The sequence below is a fragment of the Ustilaginoidea virens genome, chromosome 5, assembly GCF_000687475.1.
Source record: "Ustilaginoidea virens chromosome 5, complete sequence".
NCBI classification, from domain to species: Eukaryota; Fungi; Ascomycota; class Sordariomycetes; order Hypocreales; family Clavicipitaceae; genus Ustilaginoidea; species Ustilaginoidea virens.
Genome location: NC_057320.1, coordinates 2,921,600 through 2,941,473, shown reverse-complemented (window position 1 = coordinate 2,941,473; position 19,874 = coordinate 2,921,600). Strand labels below are relative to the sequence as shown.

The window sequence follows — 19,874 nt, the reverse complement described above, 5'->3', positions numbered from 1 at the left end:
CGACATGACAGCACCGCCTACTCTGCCGTACTGATATTTGTTGCTGAATCACAGGCGCCATTTCTCTGCAAATTCGTGTCTAAATCCCATCTCTTGGCTTGTCTCTGGATGCTTTCTCCTCATCTTGGTCCCTTTCTTCACGACGATTTCGTCCCGCCGGTCCGAAATGACCTTCCAGGCCGAGGCGGATACGGACCCCTTTTCGCCGCCTCAGACACAGCCGGCCTCCATGTCCGCTACTTCATCACCGGCTTCTCAGGCACACAGCACCTCCTCCACAGTCCCCATCGATGCCAGCGACAGAAGCTCAAATACCGACCCGGGCAACGACGGACGCTCCCGAGAATCCACGGTGCCAGCAGCTTGTCTCGCCTGCGTAAGTCTACCTGCTCTGGGGGGAGGGGGGGGGGGGGGATATGAGGGAAAGGGGAGGTGGGGGGGGAGAGGGCCAAGTCGTTATTTCCAGGCCTTATCCTCAATTCATGTCATGACTAACCTCGCCAATTCTTTACTGCCTCTTTCCCTCTCGGACAGCGCAGCAAACACCTCAAATGCGACGGGCAAGCTCCTTGCGCCCGCTGCGTCAGTACCCAAAGTGAATGCGTCTATGTCGCCTCCCGGAGAGGGTACAAGGGTCCGCGTCGGGGGGCCGCCCAGAACCCCAACAAGAGGCAGGCCACATCGCCTCCCGACTTGAGTCCCGGTCCCGGTGTTTCCGATTGTCCCATGCTTCTTGGGGCTCGAACGGGCGCGTCAAATATGCCCACCATTTCTGGAAGCGCATTCATCCCACCTACTTTGCCCTCACAGGCTGTTACCGCGACACAGTACGCCGGTCATGCACAGCCAACAAACATGGAGCTCTACAAATCATACTGCGCTGTCAACGAGATAGACCCGGCTTGGGTAGTCAATAGCTCCGGTAGCCGGATATTTACGCACAGCACCGGTCCGAGTATCGAGGAAAAGTGTTTCGACTCGTTCTACCATCACTTCCATGCCTCACATCCTTTCGTACTGCCCAAACCTTTTCTTCTCCAAATGGCCAAGGAAGTTTCGACGAAAGCGCTCTTTGCTGCGATCAGATGGGTGGGATCAATATTCATCGATGCGGGTGCCTCGACTCGTGAGAGATTGTTTGACGAGGCCTTTTCTCTTGTTCAAGACCCCGGACGGTCCAAGGACGGCTTCCTGGTTCAAGCCATGATGCTTTTGATTGTGGGCCTGGATGGCGGCTGCCAGCAGGAGAAGGCGCGATTGATTCTGAACGATGCGGAAACCTTGGCCCTGGAACTGGGCCTGCAAACTCGGGATTTCGCAATCTCTCACGGACGAGGCATCGCCGTGCTGGAGGAAAGCTGGCGTCGAACGTGGTGGGATTTGTTCGTCATAGACGGAATGATTGCAGGGGTTCACCGCGTCACCAACTTTTTGCTTTTTGACGTGCCGGCGGGAGCCGCACTTCCCTGCGAAGAAGATCAATATCTAACTGCGGTAAGAAAACAAGTCACCAAAAAAAAAAAAAAAGACCCCCCCCGGAGACGCAAAAGATGTTTTGCAAAATTTCATGCTGACCTGATTTGGTAAAAGAGTATACCTATTCCGCTTTATCTTGACGATCTTGAAGACCAAGACTTTTCCGGCGAAGACCGCGAGTTCTCCTCGTTTGCCTACCGAGTCTTGTGCGCGCGAAATCTGGGCAAGTTCATGCGGGTGGGCCCCATCTTTGGGTCGGATGATGAGAACCTGGCCAAGATTGAAAGCCTCTTGACCAACTGGCGCCTGCACCTTCCGGCAGCAAAACGGGACGCACTGCAAAAGAACGGGAAGCTGGACGAGATGATGTTCCAGGCTCACATGATGAACCAAGCCACGTCCATCATGCTCCATCAGCCACACTCGCAACTCGACTCGACACCGACCCAGGACATCAATTCTTGCGCGCCGCATCAGGCTATCCAGGCGGGGGATCTGTTCAACTCGCACACGAGGCACACCATACAATCTGCCAACAGCATCAGCAACATGATTACTCACAGGGTACCGCTCCTTTCACACACGCACTTTTTCACGTGCGTCATCACGCTGTCCTCGATTGTGCATCTCAGCCGATGGGCGCTGTTCTTCATACCGCACGACGACGACGATCTTCGCCAGCAAGTCCGGCTCAACATTGGGGCGCTGAACTGCCTTTCCGAAGTATGGGGTGCCGCAGACCGGGCTCGCGGGCAGGTCAAGGCGGTAGCTCAGGAAATATACAAGGCGAAGAAGCAGCAGCGAGAAAACTCGCAGTTTTGGCTGGGTCTTTCTCAGCAGGAGATGCTCAGCACGATTGCGGCGGATGACTCCATCATCAGCGAAATCGAGAGCTATGAAATAATGCCAACTCTGCTGGGATAGTGGTTTGACACCGGGTGGGTGGGTGGCGTGGGGGGGTTAATCCGCTGTGAAGGCGAGGGGACCGAAGAGTCGAGCAAACCGAGGAATATAGAGGGCCGCTTGTGGAATTGGAGGATGGGATACCTAAGGAGCACTGTATCTATCTAGTTGGCTTGTGTCGGAAAATGAGTACATGGATAGAGAAAGAGTACCAGGTGTGCTGTGATGTCTTGCGTTGGAGCGGAGCCAGTTCTGTCTTCCATCTGCCCTAGCCGAGATGCCGAGATGCGTGATGCGTGATGCGCACGGGAGGAGAATGAAGAGATGATGCAAATGTGTAAAACGTCGGGGTGGAAGTGCAGGTGGACATGCGGCCTATGTAGCCCTGGTTCTGACGATGACGCTCCCGTTGGTAGGGTAGTCGGTCAACCGCAAAGAGAGCTCAAAGGTACGGAGCCAGCCAGCCATGGAGGGAGTCATGGGAGGTAATCACCGAGAGATGCACGCCCATGACCATGTATGTTTTGCTGTGTCCTGTGAGAGCTGACGAGCGGGGTGACTGTCGGGGAACCAGCTTTGGTGTACTCGGACGCAGGCAGCCGACAAGGCTGGGGGGGTTTAATCGGCAAGTATGTACGGAGTACTCCGTACGGCGCATGTTTCCAGCCCTACGGCCCTGGCCCTAGCACTGCAGTGGATCTGGGCGATGTGACAGTAGATCCGGCTTCCCTAGCCGGCCGGAACATTACTCGGCAGCCTTTTTCCGTGGTTTAGCGTTGTATGGAAGGGGGGGGAACAGCTTGTGTGGGCGACGAAGGGGGATGTCGGGATGTCGGGGGTCGGGGGATGTCGATGTTCGGCTTTGTGTGTGGGGCGGGGGGGGGGGTCAGACGGTAGACCACGCTCGGCGGGTTTTGGTGGCGGTCCCCACGTCGGCGACCAAAGTTGCAGAGAGGGAGGGGGGGCCTCCCTCCCTAACTGGGGAATCCCGAGCGTTGGACGAACAGCCAAAGGCCAACCCAGACACACAGGGACGGCGGAGAAGAAGCCAAAGGCAAGGCAAATCTGGTGGCTGGTGGGTTTTGATGATGTCGTGCAGCGAAGCAGCGTGCGGCGGTTGCAGGTTGCAGGTTGCAGCAAGTCGAGGCGAGGCAGGCACCCGTTGTCAGCTCTGCGCAGCTGCAGCAAGTCGGCGGGCAGTTGGCGCTGTGGGTCCCGGCTGTTTGGGGGGCCCGGTGCGACCAGACGTTCGACGGATCCCGTCAAGCCGTCAAGCGCGCGGGAGTCTGGAGTGCGGCTCGCTCTGCAGCAGCGCGCCAGCTGGACTCGGGGCTGGGATTGCTGCATCGAGCGGTTGGTCTCGGAGGAATGGGCGCCGTCCGTCAACGGGCAAATGCGGGCATGCGGGCATCTACAGTGAAATATGTACTACTGTCTCAGCGTTGTCGGGATTTTGTTTTTTTTTTTTGGGGGCATGACCGGGGGGGGGGTGGTGCACGGTGCGGGGCACTGTATCCGCGCGCGGGGGCCGGGCCCTCGGCGACCAGCACAGCACGTCCCGTCCGCATGCGTGACTTGATTCGATATTGTTGCTCACGGGCGGGCGTGGTTGCCGATGTCGTAAGCAGCAATCTCACGTGCTGCCCGGCGTGAATATCAATACCCCTCGCACCGCCGGGATGAAGCGGGTGACACTAGATAAAACGGAAAGCGGGCAGGCTGGTGCTGCTGCTGCTGCTGGCTCGCGCCTTCCTCGGGAGTGTTCTCGTCAATGGATCGTCGTGGGAAGCGCTGCAGCTTACAACTTGATAACTCGGACCCCGCGCGCTCCCTCGGAAAGGTCTTGGCCTGAGCAATACACACGCATCACACCGAGTGCCACCCGTCGAACAAAGAAGCCGAAAAGGAAAGGAAAGAGAAGAAAAGAAAAAAGAGGAAGAAGGAAGAAAAAAAAAAGAGCGCATCGTTCGCAAAAAGCAAGGAGCGTCATGGCTTCGGCAAAGTCTCACCCGGACGTCGAGCAGCAGGCCGTGGCGGATGCGCACCTCGGCAACGCGACCGTCAGGTCGATTTCCTGGCGCGGCGTCACCGTCACCGTCAAGGATCGGGCATCCAACAAGCCCAAGAAGATTGTCCGCGATGCCGCCGGGGTCGTCGGCGCCGGTGAGTCCCGCTGCTGAGTCCCGCCGCCGGGTCCCGCCGCCGGGTCCCGCCGCCGCTTGGGGCTTCCATCTTAACATCTGCTTGCTGTAGGCGAGATTTGCGCCCTCATGGGCCCCTCGGGCTCGGGCAAAACCACCCTTCTCAACGTCCTGGCCAGACGGCCTGCCGGCGCCGGCGACGTCCACGTCGAGGCCCGGGTCCTCGTCAACGGGACCCAGCTGTCCGAGTCGGCCTTCCGCCAGGTCTCCTGCTTCGTGGAGCAGGAAGACGCCCTCATCGGGTCTCTGACCGTCAGGGAGACTCTGGATTTTTCGTCGCGGCTGGCCAGCACCAGGTGAGCTGCTTGCCTTTCTCGCCCGCGCGCCTCCTTTCCAGTGTCGACACACACCCATATAGATTCCTCAGCAAAAGGCTTCGTGCTAACCGTGCAATGCGCATCCGCCTTACGCAGCTCGCTCCCCCGGAAAGAACGGCTTGTCCGCATCGACTCGCTCCTCGCCGCCTTCGGCCTCACGGCCCAGGCCGACACCCTCATCGGCACCCCGCTCCGCAAGGGCATCTCGGGCGGCCAGAAGCGCCGCGTCGGCGTGGCCAGCCAGCTCATCACCGGCCCCAAGATCCTCTTCCTCGACGAGCCCACCAGCGGCCTCGACTCGGCCGCCGCGTGGGAAGTCGTCAAGTACCTGCGCGCCGTGGCCAAGAAGCACAGCCTCATCGTCCTCTGCTCCATCCACCAGCCCTCCAGCGCGACCTTCAACCTGTTTGACAAGCTGGCGCTCCTGTCGGCCGGGCAGACGCACTACTTTGGGCCCGTGGCCGCCGTCGTGCCGCACTACCGGCACCTGCGGGTCGACGTGCCCAACTACGTCAACCCGGCCGAGTTCCTCGTCGACCTCGTCAATGCCGACTTCAGCCACGACGCCGTCTCGGCGTCCCGCACGCTGTCGGACCTGCACGCCCGGTGGGTCGCCTCGCCGCAGTCGACGGCCGCCGCGGCCGCTGTCGCCGAGGCGGAAGCGGACCGGCGTGCCGTCAGCCTGGCCGAGCTCGGGGGCCCCTCTCGCGCGCGCGTCACCCTCACCCTGCTGCGCCGCTCCTTCATCAAGTCGTACCGCGACGTCGTCGCCTACGGCGTGCGTTTCGCCATGTACACCGGCCTCGCCGTCATGATGGGCACGGTCTGGGTGCGCCTCGGCGCCCACCAGGACTCGATCCAGCCCTTGGTCAACGCCATCTTCTTCGGATCCGCCTTCATGTCCTTCATGGCCGTCGCCTACGTGCCTGCCTTCCTCGAGGACCGCCTGCAGTACGTCAAGGACCGCCGCAACGGCTTGTACGGCGCCGCCGAGCTCGTCGTCTCCAACCTGCTCATCGGCGCGCCCTACCTGTTCCTCATGTCCCTCGTCTTCTCGGCCGTGTCGTACTGGCTGTCCAACTTCCAGCCCACCGCCGCCGCCTTCTTCACCTGGATCCTGTGGCTCTTCCTCGACCTGCTGGCCGCCGAGTCCCTCGTCGTCTTGGTGACGTCGCTGGTGCCGAGCTTCGTCATCTCCCTGGCCCTCGTCGCCTTCGCCAACGGCCTGTGGATGTCCGTCGGGGGGTTCATGGTGCCGCCCACCATCCTGAACCCCTTTTACAAGTACGCCTTTCATTACTGGGACTACCAAAAGTACGTCTTTGAGGGCATGATGGTCAACGAGTTTTCCCGCCGGACCTACTCGTGCGGCGACGGCTGCCGGTGCAAGCTGGAGTCGCCGCTGGCCCGCGAGTGCAAGATTGCCGGCCAGGCCGTGCTCGACCAGTACGGCTATTCCGACGAGACGACGGGTCGCAACGTCGGCATCATGGTCGCCATCATTGCTGGATACCGCATCGCATCGTGGGTAGCGTTGAAGCTGCGCGGGTAGAGTTGCACGCCGCAGCTGCCAGTGTGATTGTAGAAGCGAGCTGGGGAAATGGCACCTCTATGTTTTCTTCTTCTTCTTCTTCTTTTTCTTCTTCTTTCCATCACCATCATCATCTTCTTCTTCTTCTTCTTCTTCTTCTTCTTCTTCTTCTTCTTTTTGTTTTTGGTCTACTCTCGTCTTGGTTCTGGAAAAATGTTCTTGATTCTAGAAAAAAAAAAAAAAAAAAAAAAAAAAGGACCAAGAAAAGACAGCATCTGCAAATGCTGCCGATCCAAAGCTGCGCCTGGGGGAAGGCATCCCGTGGAGCGAGCCGGCCTGGCTGCGCGGCCTCTTGTTGTCCCTGTGAAATGCGGCAGCACAATGATGCTGGACGAGGAAGATAATGATCATAACGAGCTACATAGAAGAGGGGGAAATGACCATATACTTGTTATATCTGGCGCTGTGCCTGATATGCGAGGCTGCTGCATGGATCATAGGGCCTCCCGCTGTGTTCAGAATTGGATGTCGCCTGGGTATGTTGTACCTAGACAAGGCGTTGGCCCAGGTGACGGGGAACGGTTGTTTTCACATGACTCTGGCTGGACTTGAGCTGGATTTTTGCCGACATGGTTAAGGTTTCTCGCCTGCGGGAAATCCCGCCTCTTCACCCATCGCATCGCATCGCATCGCTCTGGCTCTGGGGCCGCGACCGGGGGGTGTGGGCCTCTGACCATGAGTCCAAGGTGGCAGCGGTTGAAGAGGACTGGAGGCAATGGACCCCTCCCTGCCTCTACCCTTAACAGGTCAATAGGTACCTAAGACATCAACTGTGTTGATCCGCGTCCCGCGTTAATGCATGTCGTATTTTCTGTAGCAGAAGCTAGCCTCGCAGCCGAGCCAATCACTGCGAGAGCTGCCCCGTAGACGCGGGGGCTTCCTGGGTCCCGTGACCATGAAATCAGTGCCACGATCCCCTTTGCTGAGGTTGTCCTGTCAGTGTCGGTGGGTAGTGTGTACTGCTCGGCGCGGTGGTGCCCGGCACTGCGGCTAGCCACGTCGTACGAACACGCGGTACCGGGTACGTTCGGAGTACATGGGTCGAGAAAGGCGGGGCGCAGAACGAACAACCGCACCAGCCAGCAGCCGTAGCCAGCCAGCCGTAGCCAGCCAGCCGTAGCACCAGCAACCAACCCACCCATGTGGCATGTGGCATGTGGCGATGGCGACAAAGTCCCTGAACTGGCAACTTGCTTTCTGCGCCCGCCCCGGCCCAACCAACCACACACAACTCGTCCGTCTGGGCCCTTTCGCGAAGCGTCTCGTCCTTTCCTTTCCGTCTTGGTGCGAGCCGACCGGGATGACTGCACCTGTGGGCGGATCCTGAAACTCCGGGAGACCGAGCGAGCGAGCCACCGCCCCCAGGCGAACAAAAAAAAAAAAAAAAAAAAAAAAGAAAAGAAAAAAAAAGAGAAAAAGTCAAGGGCCACAGGCCGCCAGCTGGAACAAAAGGCCGGATCCATCCAGTCGGATTCCATGGTCCAGAACGACCCCAATCTTTCTTTGACCCGCGGTTCCGACCACTCGATATCGCCTTCTGAGTCTTTTTGATTTTCGATTTTCGATTTTTTTTTTTTTTTCAGTGCCCTGGCCCATCATTCTTTCCATTCGTCATCCTCTTTCGTCGTATTTTTTTCCTTCTTTTATTTTCTGTCCTGTTGGCATCATCTCTGCCTGTTGTCAGCGCGGCTGCGTGACTTTTTTTTGCATCGTTTTCGCTTTCCATCTAGGCTTGCTTTGATTGACCTTGAGCTGGCATCACCAGGGTCACCCTGTCGACGCGGTTTTCTGGCGACCCCTTTCCGCGAACCCCGTGCCCCCCTTGCTGCTGAGTGAGCTTTGCGCGCCGGACAGGAACTGCCGCCCCCCCCCCCCTCCGGCGCACGGTTTTCGCTTCCTCCAGCTCTTCTGGCTCCGTGGTTCACATCTCCCAACAGCTCTTCATTGCCACCTTGGGTCGAGGAACTGCCAAGGTACCTAGTCCGGGCCGCGTTTGCCGAGTACCGCGCTGCAGGACAAAAGGCCTCACTTATTTCCGTCCCAAGGGGCATTCGCACGTCCGTCAGCATTTCACCATCACCCTTGGCTGCGACATAGTCCCGTTTCACACACACACGCGCACGCACACGCACACTCACTCAACTCGCAAAAAAGAATGGACCAAGACAGCCCGCCCGTCGTGCGACCGATTCCCCGTCGTCCCTTCCACGCCGACTTGGCGAATGTCACGCCTCCAGACGATGACGGCGCGGATCAGCACGTGTCCGTGTCCGGTCAGCCAAACGGTCAACGAAGCTCGGGGCTCTTGACCACGAGTCTCGATCGCTCAGAGTCTATACCACCCTCCTTGATCTCGCCGCCATCCTTCAAGAACCTGACGTCCTCGACCTTGATGGGCATCTATTCCGAGGCGGCGGCCAACACAAGGGAATCCCTCTTGGACGACAACGAGGAGCTTGACACACCCTGGGGGACCGGCGCGCGTACGCCCATACAGCGCCCCAGTATCGATGAAGCTACGTACAGGCTCATGCGTGGTCGGTCCCACGTCCCACCGCAGTGTTCGTCCTTTGGCCCCTACGCCAAGGCCGACACAGCCGTGACACAATCTACATCCGAGGCCGCTTTGTCGCTGCTGCTCCGCGGCGCCCTGCTGTTCGCCCTGGGCCTGGGATACGGCGTGCTGATCACGCGTCTGCACAGCGAGCAGAACCATACTGCGCCCATGCGCGACGATAGCATCATGAAGCCGGGGAGCAACTGGAAGTACTTGAACTCTTGGGGTGTCGCGGGTGTCGCCCTGGGATCTCTGCTGCCTTGGTTCGACACAGTTTGGGAGGGCGTGTTCGGCAGCGGCACGGAAAAGAGTGCACGGAACAAGGACGCAGCACCGGGCACGGATTGGGCCCTGGTGATGCGAGCCATTGGCGCCTTTGTCGGCATCGTGTTTGCGATTGTGAGTTTTTGCCTTGAGCGGCATCAGAGAGGAGCGGTTTGCCGGCTGCTCTCGATCGAAGGGCGACACCCCCCTCCCCCTTTCCCCCCCCCACGATTACCCTCGCTAACCTCGGGGTGTCGCAGCGCAAAATCCCCTGGGTTTCTACCCTCCAGGTATCCGTGGCACTGGCACTGGTGAATCCCACACTCTGGTGGCTGATTGACCGCAGCAAGTCCGGATTCGTTCTCTCGGCTGCCGTGGGCTTGGCCGGGTCGGTTCTGCTCGTGGGCTTGAATCCCGAGATTATGCCAGCACCGTCGGGCCTTCCGGCTCAAAACGCCTCGGGCTGGTTCGGCAGCGATGCGCGGACGCTCGACGGTTTCGCCCACCAGCAAGCTGTCGAGACCGGGGTTTGGATATTGAGCGTGCTATTTTGCAGCTGCGTCTGCTTTGGCAATATCGGTCGTAGGTTGACCTGGAATAGGTCGAGCGGCAGATGGGGCGTCATCCGATAACGCCTCCTCGAGCTAGCTAGGTAGTTGGTAGTAGCGTACAGCGGGATTGCTTTTCTGGTGCCATGACAGCCCAAAGAAGCGTCAATCTTCTGGGAATTCTTTTAGCGAACGAGGTTGGACTGCGGGAGTCGTGGATTGTATAACAGGCAAGACGTAGCAAAGCCCCCAGCGGAATAAAGGCCCGTCCAGAGGGGTGTGAGGAGGGCGTCGTCGATGTGCATATCAAGTCGTTGCGTCTTTTGCCTTTGAGCAACCTGGCGCCATCATTGGTCGGTCATTGGCCACGCCGCATCCCAGTCTGGGCCACCAAAAATGCCACAAAATGCCAAAGCATGCCACAAACGGTCGACTGACTCTCTCGACCGTTTGTCGCGTTGCCGCGTTGCCGCGTTTCAAGCCGCCTCCAGCCGCCTCTATGGATGGAAACTAGTGGTGACGCCATGCTTGATGGCTACCTGCCTGCCGGAAAGGGGGGGGGGGGGGGGGGGGGGGGGGGTGAAGAATGAGCCACTGGTAAGGAATGGTGCAAAGCCCAAGGGCAGCAGGAGCATGTGCGGCGAGCATCAAAACGCCCAAATGCATCACGGGATCGACAAAGATGCAACGATGGATTGGGATTGATGGATGGATGGGCCGCAGACGCGATGGATCGGGGAAACAGGCGATGACGGACATGACGTCTTGCACGAGAGGATCGCGGGCATGAGAGGCAGGCAGCATTAGGAATTTGCTTCCCCCGCTGCGGGGCCACCACGCGGACTGGAAGCCCGCACGGTGAAGCCGCACAGCACAGCTGAAGCTCTCAAGCCAAGCCAAGCCAAGCCAAGCCAAGCCAAGCCCAGCCCACGCCGGGCGGGTTGGCAACCAAAGCAAGCGCCCCCCAGCCAGCCTCTTTCAGGGTCTCGGCCGCCGGGGCAGGTTATTGAGGTTATCGATAGAATAAAGCCGTCGTGGCAAAGTAAGGTTGTTCTGGTTTGCATTGCGGCCGCGAGGCTAACGATGGTCTCCATGTCTATGTGTCTCTTTTTTTTTTTTCTTGTTTTCCTAAAAAGACAAGTAAGTTAGTTTTGTTTTGATGCTTTTTTTTTTTGCTTTTTTTTCCCCTTTGGGTGGCCAGCAATACGGAGGCAGGTGCAAGCTCATGCCTGCCTGCCTGCCTTCAACGTTGGGCAAGAGCAGCAAAAAGTATGACGTAGTCGGACTTGCTTTCCAGTGAGCCTGCGAATAAGAAATTCAAATGTGGAGGCCAGGCTGGCCAGCACGGCACGAAGAACAAATCCAGCCAGGTTCGCTTCGCTTGCTTGTTGGGGCGGCCGACCGACCAGACCGTTTCATTTTTGGTCCAGATTCGCAGCCTCCAGACTACCAAAGTGAGTCAGTCCCACGGATGACGGACATGAAGGGGCCAGCCACCGATCCAACTCAACTGCGCTCTGCCCTCTGCCCTCTGCGCTCTTCAGGGGGTCCCGACGGACTTTTCGGCCCGTCGAGCTGAAGGAGAAACGGGGCGCCCAGGCTCGTTCAATGGAATGTATGACGATGGTTCAACCCACCCACCACTTTACTTGCAGACTCCAGTACTCCAGTCTGACTTCCGTTGCAGCGGCCAGCCCAAAGTCACCAAAGCCCACCCAGCCCATGCCAACTTCCCGCGCGCCAACGCCAACGCCAACGCCAACGTCAACGCCAACGCCAACGTCAAACGTCAACGTCAACGGTTTTCCTCTCGCCCTCCGTTTCCCGCAACGCATATCTACACGGCCATGCCCAGCCCGTCTGCTTTTCCCCGCGCCGTTGCAGTGGAGAATCCGTCAGCTGCCAGCTTTTCAACATAGAGCAGCAGCAGCAGCAGCAGCAGCAGCAGCAGCAGCAGCAGCAGCAGCCTTGGTCCTGCGACGTGTTTGCGTCTTGACGCACATGGTATGATTTTCGCTCCCCTCGTCGCCATAAGACATCATCGCACCCGTTGCCCAGATTCTCAGCGTCCCCAGCGTACTTACTGACTTGACTTGCCGTGGCTGCGCCCTTGGGCCTCGGCTTGCAACACGCAGACCTTTCCATCCTTCCACCTGCAGAAGCACGGGACGGAGACAGTACCAGCTTTTTCCAAGATTAAGCAAAAGGGCCGTTATCTGTGCCTGACTCACGGGTCCGCATCTCAGCGCCCTCTGTGCCTTTTCTTCACCCCCCTTTCGCTTGCCAAACGCAATTATTGTGAAAGGAGAAAAGAGGAAAGAGGTAGCACAGAAAGAAAACACAAGAAAAAAAAGGGCTGCATGTGCCTCAGCTCTCGACGTTCATGTCACCAGAGCAGCCTCCCCTGGCCCAGACCAGATCCGATGCGGATGCGGATGCGGATGCGGATGCGGATGCGGATGCGGATTCTCAAAACGCAACAGGCAATGCTCAGCACCTCGACCGTGCCACCGCAGCCGAGTGCCATCTTGCGCGAGATGAGACGTCATCGGAAGACCATAAGCCTGACCCTGGCCGTGAGCAGAACCAAACCATTCTGACTCAAAGCCACCATGACCACGAGTCCGCAAGGATCCGTGATCGGGAGCTCAGGCCGGAGCATATACGCCATATCGTGCGCTTATTCCAATGCCCGCATTGTTCGAAACCCTTCAAGCACCCCGTCACCCTTCCATGTGGCAAGACCATGTGCAAGGCCTGCGTCCCTGAAACGCATCTCCGCCCCAGCATCACCTACCCCGCTGTGCCCGACCGACTGCAAGGCTTTCGTTGTCCGTTTGAGGAGTGCTCGAAAGTCCACGCGCTGAGTGACTGTGGGCTTAATGTTGTCTTGAACAAAGCCGGCGAGCTCATCGAGGCGGAAATCAGCCGCGCCAAAGTTGCAGCTCTGGAACTGGGCTTGAACACGACGATAGCCTTCAAATATCCCTGGAACGCACACGCTGACGATTTTACAACAAAAACTTCCCCGGGTGGACGATTGGTGTCCACGTGGACTCTTGCAGCCAGCGGAGAACTGGCAATCCAGTCGGACGCGACGTACCTCGACACGTCGTCCACGGCGATGCAAACCAACCTGCCCGACTCCGATGCAAAGTCCCTGCGCTTCATTCAGTCCACCATACGCAACGAGATGGACTGTCAGGTGTGCTACGCCCTGTTTCACGACGCCTTCACCACAGGTTGCGGCCATACCTTTTGTCGCTCATGCCTGCATCGCACCCTGGATCACTCACATCGATGTCCCATGTGCCGCAGGACCCTGGCCATCAACCCGTTGATGAATCCAGAATCATGTCCCTCAAGTGACGCCATCACCAGGCTCGTGGCATTGTTCTGGCCGGATGAAAAGCTGGCTCGGGAGGAAGCCGTCGCCTCGGAAACGGCTGCGCGCCACGAGGACATGGATCTGCCCTTGTTTGTCTGCACCCTCGCCTTCCCTGCTATGCCAACTTTTCTTCATGTTTTCGAACCACGATATCGCTTAATGATACGCCGCGCATTGGAAGGAAATAGAACTTTTGGCATGGTCCTGCCAAAGCGGCCCCGCGATGCCGATGACTGGCACTTTCACCGCCTCGGCACGTTGCTGCGTATAATCAACGCCCAATTCTATCCCGACGGGCGCAGTCTGATTGAAACCGTCGGCCTCACCAGGTTTCGAGTCCTTCGGCATGGCGAGCTGGATGGGTACGCAGTCGCCAAAACGGAACGGATCGACGACGTTTCTCTGGAAGAGGAAGAAGCAATGGAGGCTGCCGAGGTTGCCGCCGCCATTGCTGCAGGGCGTGCGCCAGACATTAGCGTCGGCAGTGTCGGTGGCTCAGACGACTCTGCCAGCGGGCAAGGCTCTCGCAGTGCCGATCCTGGAGCGGACGATGCCTCGGCCACTGCAAGACCAGCGGCTGCATCGGCTTCAGACCTCCAAGCCATGTCGACGCAGAATCTCATGAAGCTGGCCACGGATTTTGTAGGCCGGATGCGGTCGCAGAGCGTTCCTTGGCTAACCGCACGAATGCTGAGCATATACGGAGAGTGCCCCAACGACCCAGCCATCTTCCCCTGGTGGTTCGCCAGCATGCTGCCGGTGAAGGACCTGGAAAAGTACAGACTACTGTCAACGTCCAGTGTCCGTGAGCGACTGAAGATTTGCTGCATGTGGATATCCGAGTGGGAGACGACAAGATGGTGAGTGTTGCTGGACACGCTCTCGTCATTGCAAGCCCCTCTTCTTCCTTGCGCCAACTGCCAGTGCAGCAGTTGCTGGAGTGGGACGAATGAGGCCAAGGCCAGCAAACATCGCCAGGGCTAATTTAGTTGGAGTCGCGGCTAGGACGTTTCACGATTGCGTTATTCTTTGAGTAACGGCATGTCTTGGCATTGGGGAAAAAAAATAAATAAATAAATAAAAAGAGAGAGAGAGAGAGAGAGAGAGAGAGAACGATGGGAAAAAGGAAAGAGGAGGAATCGAAAGAGATTCCGACCATCGCTTGAAGAATTTCAAACCAGAATGTATATTGGAGCCATTGTGTCAAATCTCAGCGTGTACATTTTTGCATATTACCACACAGCATTGAAAAATTCACCATGTAAATTAGATGTGACGAAGCATGCAACAGCCAGTCCGTTTATTTGCTCTGTCGCTAGGGCTATCGCCTGCGTGCCACCATGTCCAGATCAGCTTGGTTTCCCTTCACCTAAAGCCGTCTGGCTTGTCCCGCTGAATGGCCCGGGAAACCTTGTCCCCAAGTACCAATATCAATACCAATGCAGTTTACCGTGGCTACTCCCATCTACCATGACTTTGCGCTCCCAGCTCCACACCAAAAAGCGTCACCACGCAGCACCAAAGTCGACCTGTTTCCCCCCCCCCTCCCCCCCCCCCCCAACCCCGGAGTCAATGGGCAACCGCCATCACCAAAGGTCTATCTTGCCACCCGTAGACGCCGCCATGGTGGGATCAGCCCAGGCCGAAGACGGCTCAGCCGAAGGCGTGACCCAGCCCCCCGGCATGACGTTATTGTTATCCACCAAGGCCTGGCTGCGATCCCCTTGGCCGGGCTGCCCCCAAGCTGCTGCTTCGTGGCGGCTCGGCACCGCATCCTGCTGCGTCGTCTCGCCCCACCCGCCGGCGTTGTCGTTGCCCTGCGGCGGCGGTTCAGGGACGGGCCCCCAGGGAGAGCTTTGGCCTGGGTCCAGCTGCGCCGCGTCGGACGGGGCGTTGTTCCAGCCCGAGTCGCGGCGGGTCGCGTCGAAGGCGGCGGCGGGGTGGGAGTTGCTGCGCTGCGCATGCTTGCTCGACCAGGCGTCCTGGCCGGCGGCGTTCCAGGCGTTCGCGTTGGAGTCGGCCCAGGCGTCCTCCGGGAGGTTTTGCGGAGAAGGAGCCGACGACGGTTTGGGCTGGTCGTTGCGGCCGGGCCGGGAGCCTTTGGTGCTGGCGTTCGAGGCGGCGCGCTTGCTGCCGCCGTAGGTGCTGAAGGGGGAGCGGTTCTTTTTGGTGTAGTAAGGGTTGCTGTTGCTGTTGTTGTTGTTGTTGTTGTTGTTGTTGTTGTTGTTGTTGTTGTTGTTGTTGCTGTCGTTGGCGGTGGGGAAGACGTTGTTCCCGCCGGCGACGGCCGCCGCGTTGGGCCCTGCGTCAAAGGTGCTGAACGCGCCTCTGCTGCGGTTCCCGTTGGCCGCGTGGTTGTCCGCCGGTCTGCCCGGGCACGCGGCGGCGGCGAATCCGGGCGGGGGGCAAAAGGCCGCCGTCGTCGTCCACGGCGGCGCGGCCGGCACGCCCTGCGCGATGGGCACGTGCGCGAGGCCGCTCGGGTCCTGGACCCTGCCGAAGCCGTGGTAGTAGTACGGGTTGTGCAGGGGGTGCGGCACGCCGACCGGCGCCGGCGCCGGCGCGACTGGCGGGTTGTACCTGGGATACAGGGACGGGCCGTGATGGCCGTACACGGGTCCGTGGTATATCCTGACAATGTGGTTTTCCGAGTCGTAGTACGCGTTGGGGAAGGGGTCTTCCGGCGTCTCGATGACTCTCTCGGTGTGGACGACCTGAGCGCGTATGGGCTCGATGAGATTGGGTCGGCGGGCGTGAGGGGCGTGAGGGGCGTGAAAGGCGGCGGCGGGATACTTGACCGCGTTGCTGGGCTCGGGGGTGCTCGGCTTTTTGGATTCCTCGGCAGCTTGGGCTTGTTGTTCCTTCTGGCTGTCCCTTTCGCTCTTGTCCTCCTTGTCGTTGGCGGCTTGCGCGGCCTTGACAGGGTCGGGTTCCTGGGTTGGAGTCTCGTCTTTTTTCTTGTCCGTGTCCTTGCTTTTGTTTCCGGCCTGACCTCTGCTCGCCGCGCCTGGCGTTCGAGACTTGACAGCGTCAGAGTCGTCTTCAGTATCCTTTGCCGACTCTTCCGTTTCCGAGCCGCGGCTCTCTTCTTCCTCGCTGGCACTCTCGCCACTCGAGTCGCTCCTCTTCTTCTGCTTCTTCTTCTTCTTGTGCTCCTTCTTCTTGCTCTTGCTGCTCTTCTTTTCGCGGCCAGGCTTTTGCGGTGCTGCTTTCTCCCTTTTGGCGCACTTCCTCCCCTGGCGCTGCTTCTTCCGACGATCGCGGATGCAGTGGGTGCAAGTACAGGTTGAATGAGGCTCCGACTCGTCCTCGTCGCTGTCGAAGGACTCGCCTTTTGCCTTGGCTGCCTTGGCGCGTTCCGCCTCAGCGTCTGCATCGTCCGACCCGTCAGACGTGTCGGCCTCGGAGTCTGTGGTGTCGTCCTTTTTCAGCGCCGACTTTCTCGAGTCGTGGTGGAAGCGAACCACCTTCTTCGCGGAGCCGCCGCCTGCCCTCTCGGCTTCCTTGTTCTCGCGTGCTCCTGTCCGCGGGTACGTTATCCTGAGGGTGTCCTCGCGCGCTTCGTCGTCGGTGAGCACCTCGACCGTCACGACGTCACGTTGCCGCGGGGGCTTCTTGGGGATAGGGCCGAGGGCGGCGGCAAGAGTGGTCCCGACGACCCATTCGCAGAAAAGAGAGGGCGCGTCAGCTCTGCCTTTCCGGGCCATTGTTGCCGAGCAGCCGGGGAGGGTATTCGGGGCCGCCGCGGTGTGGGCGGCGTGTTTGCGTTGAGAACGAGGGCTGAGGAGATGAGATCGGTGCGCGATCGGCTGAAGATCATTAGGGTCTGGATCTGGGATTCCGTTCTGCAGGTGTTGCGGCCAATTTCAGATATATATATATATATATATATATATATATATATGCATATATATATGGGGGAAATTAAAATACGGCGTAAACTTTTCATCTGCTGGTAAGGAGGGCCGGTGGCGATGGTTACGCTTATCGGCCTGGCAGGCAGGCTGGCTGGCAGGCTGGCGGCTGGCGTGGCTGCCAGCTGGCAAGCATTCGATCGGTCCGTCGCATCAAACGCCGCCAGTTGGCGAACAAACTGGACTCGTCAACTGGTATAAACTGGCATGAAGAACCGAGTTGCCTCGACGTTGAGACGTGAACATTACAGCTTTGCCTTGGCGTCCGTCTGTGACTCCTCCCACCGTCTGTTGATGGCCATGTTTTGCCAGAGCCTCCAGGCCGACACCATCAACGCCAGTGGCGGGCAGCCCAGAAGCACCCAGGACCACCATTCGGGGCTTCGAGCCCTCATCTGCTTCACTGCATCGTCCAGCTGGACCGCCAGATCCTCCTTGGGCCCGTCGTTCCACAAAACCACGCCTTTCCCGTCCCCTCGCTCGAGACACCGTTGCGCCTTGATGCGCACGTCGGTCTGGCTTCGGACTCTGTTTTCCGCATCCTGCCTGCTAAGATGGGCGTCCCTCCCCATGAGTCGCTTCATCTGGGTTTCCGGCTCGCGCACCGCGACGACCATGGTCAGGCCGCAGAAGCGATCCAGCCCGCTCTCAAACAGGAGCGGAACATCGACAACGACGGCCCAGTGCCCTCTCAGGTAGCAGCCCAGGATCTCTTTGAGCATCTCCTTGCGGACGGCGGGGTGAACTATGCCGTTCAGCACGGCGCGGTCTCTGCGGCGCTCCTCGCTGTCGCCGAAGACGCGCCTGCCCAAGGCGGGGCGGTTCAGCGGTCTTCCCTTGCCGTCGGGGCCGTTTGCGGGCATGGAGTCGGACGGCTGGACGAGGAGGTCCGGCGTGGTTGCTGCAAAGTGCTCGAGGACGGCGCGGTACCCGTTTGTGCCGGGTTCGACGACTTTGCGGGCCAAGACGTCGGCGTCGACGACCGGGAGCCGATATGGTTCCGCTTTCAGGAGCGACGAAACAGTTGATTTGCCGGTGGCAATGGATCCGGTCAGACCAATGAGCAGCATTTTGTCGGTTAGCTTTATCCGGAGCTTCGGTTGGAGGTTGATGTTGACGATAAAACCTTGGGCACGTTTCGATGTTTTAACGTTTGGTTCAACTACGCGTCATGCTTGCGAGGCCGTTGTCTGCCGACGGTGTCACGTCGGGGGCATTCGTTGTAACGGCGCATGTTTACCCGCGTGAGTGGGGGGGAAATGGGACATGGGACATGACAAGCACTTCAAGCCGAGACATGCCGGGCACCAAGACAAATTGTCGTTCGAACACTCGCATACGGAGTATTCTGCATCGAATGAGTGCAACAGAGTGCAAGACCTCCCCAGACCATTGGAAGCAAATGCCTCTGGATAATACCTTTGTCGTCGAGCACACATTCTTACGTCGTCTACCTTTTCTGAAACGAACGAAAAAAAAAACAAAAACATGTTTGCTGTGGTTTTCATTACCCTTGACTTTATTCTCTGGTTCAAAGTTCAGTGAACAGCGGTGGTTGTTTGATTGGTCAATCTCGCGCGACCGCTTCCAGTCATGCAGCAATTTACGAAGCGTCGTCTGTTTTGGAACATATACATGTGCGCATGTGCGCACCCCATCACTGGTTGTTCATCAAGACCCGACTTAAAATCGAGCAAAGGGCAGCCTGGCGAAGCATCAATCCATCTTGCCCAAGATGTCGTCGACGTGCAATGGAAAAAACCAGCTCAAACTCACCACTTGCCCTTCATGGTGATGACGGCCCAAGCCGCACCCGTCTCGTCAACTTCCTTGTCCACGTCCGTCTTGAAGCAGACGCCGCTCATGATGCCGTCACCAAACTTCTCGTTCATGACGGCCTTGTACGCGTAGCCGTAGTTCTGAACAACCTCGTACAGACGGTAAATCAGAGGCTCGGTCGGGGGCATTGGCACCGAGGTGCCCCGGTTGGGGAAGGCCGTCAGCTGCTCGGCTAGCTCGGCGACGGGGACCCCGAGCAAGGAGCTCAGCTTGTCGACATCCTCGGGGGACGCCCGGGCTTGGCCGTAGAACAGGGCGGCGCACGCGACCTCGCTGCGACCGAGGTGCTGGGCGATTTGGGCAAACGTCAGGTTCTTGGCCGTCTTGGCCTCGAAGAGGAGAGTGCTGAAGACGGGGACCGTATCCTCGACGGTGGCCTGTGGTGAAAATGTTTACTGGGGGCTGCAAGACGACGACATGAACGGTCTGGAAAACAGAGGGCTTTACGTACGCCGATGGACGCTAGCTGCTGCTGCTGCTGCTGCTGCTGCTGCTGGGGCATGGTGGGAAAGAGCTGATGTCGGGTAAATGGCCGGAGACGAGACTAAGCAAGTTTTGCTGCAACGGCCAACGGAATTGTTTGTGTTTATGGGTGAGTGTTTTTTGGGAGTCGGTGATAAATGGCGAGGGGCAAGAGATTGCCGTGAGGAGATATCTCGGGTTTCGCATCGCAGGTTGGTGCTTTCATTGGACGCTTTCACTGGCCCGAGTTGATCTCTGGTTGGCAGCCCGGCGGGGCTTCCGGGCAGAGGAGCGGGAGCCCCGCGCGTCTCATTTACCGGGTTCCTAGGTACCTGGTCGGTACATGTAGGTACCCAAGATGTCTCCTATTAAGAAACGTGGTACTCTATACACGGCCCGGGATTCCTTGATTTG

The 19,874-nt window shown here is 58.7% G+C and overlaps 8 protein-coding genes across 8 annotated transcripts; 5 read left to right on the top strand and 3 right to left on the bottom strand.

Annotated features, from left to right (window-relative positions):
* Positions 1-166: 166 nt before the first annotated feature.
* UV8b_06586 (uncharacterized protein) lies at positions 167-2,400 on the top strand (the record flags this gene model as incomplete). Its single annotated transcript, XM_043144083.1, has 3 exons — positions 167-376; positions 535-1,494; positions 1,591-2,400. The coding sequence occupies 3 exons, from the start codon at positions 167-169 to the stop codon at positions 2,398-2,400; spliced, it is 1,980 nt and encodes a 659-aa protein (XP_043000018.1).
* A 1,967-nt stretch (positions 2,401-4,367) lies between these two features.
* UV8b_06585 (uncharacterized protein) lies at positions 4,368-6,449 on the top strand (the record flags this gene model as incomplete). The annotated part of the gene is made up of 3 exons (XM_043144082.1): positions 4,368-4,542; positions 4,633-4,876; positions 4,994-6,449. The coding sequence occupies 3 exons, from the start codon at positions 4,368-4,370 to the stop codon at positions 6,447-6,449; spliced, it is 1,875 nt and encodes a 624-aa protein (XP_043000017.1).
* Positions 6,450-8,643: 2,194 nt separating this feature from the next.
* On the top strand, positions 8,644-9,941 carry UV8b_06584 (uncharacterized protein; the record flags this gene model as incomplete). Its single annotated transcript, XM_043144081.1, has 2 exons — positions 8,644-9,444; positions 9,570-9,941. 2 exons carry the CDS (start codon positions 8,644-8,646, stop codon positions 9,939-9,941), a joined length of 1,173 nt encoding a protein of 390 aa, XP_043000016.1.
* A 1,524-nt stretch (positions 9,942-11,465) lies between these two features.
* On the top strand, positions 11,466-11,867 carry UV8b_06583 (uncharacterized protein; the record flags this gene model as incomplete). The annotated part of the gene is made up of 1 exon (XM_043144080.1): positions 11,466-11,867. The coding sequence occupies one exon, from the start codon at positions 11,466-11,468 to the stop codon at positions 11,865-11,867; it is 402 nt and encodes a 133-aa protein (XP_043000015.1).
* Positions 11,868-12,240: 373 nt separating this feature from the next.
* Positions 12,241-14,109, top strand: UV8b_06582 (uncharacterized protein; the record flags this gene model as incomplete). Its single annotated transcript, XM_043144079.1, has 1 exon — positions 12,241-14,109. The coding sequence occupies one exon, from the start codon at positions 12,241-12,243 to the stop codon at positions 14,107-14,109; it is 1,869 nt and encodes a 622-aa protein (XP_043000014.1).
* A 722-nt stretch (positions 14,110-14,831) lies between these two features.
* Positions 14,832-16,952, bottom strand: UV8b_06581 (uncharacterized protein; the record flags this gene model as incomplete). The annotated part of the gene is made up of 1 exon (XM_043144078.1): positions 14,832-16,952. The coding sequence occupies one exon, from the start codon at positions 16,950-16,952 to the stop codon at positions 14,832-14,834; it is 2,121 nt and encodes a 706-aa protein (XP_043000013.1).
* A 452-nt stretch (positions 16,953-17,404) lies between these two features.
* On the bottom strand, positions 17,405-18,229 carry UV8b_06580 (uncharacterized protein; the record flags this gene model as incomplete). Its single annotated transcript, XM_043144077.1, has 1 exon — positions 17,405-18,229. The coding sequence occupies one exon, from the start codon at positions 18,227-18,229 to the stop codon at positions 17,405-17,407; it is 825 nt and encodes a 274-aa protein (XP_043000012.1).
* A 613-nt stretch (positions 18,230-18,842) lies between these two features.
* On the bottom strand, positions 18,843-19,500 carry UV8b_06579 (uncharacterized protein; the record flags this gene model as incomplete). Its single annotated transcript, XM_043144076.1, has 3 exons — positions 18,843-18,864; positions 18,936-19,375; positions 19,450-19,500. The coding sequence occupies 3 exons, from the start codon at positions 19,498-19,500 to the stop codon at positions 18,843-18,845; spliced, it is 513 nt and encodes a 170-aa protein (XP_043000011.1).
* Positions 19,501-19,874: the final 374 nt, after the last annotated feature.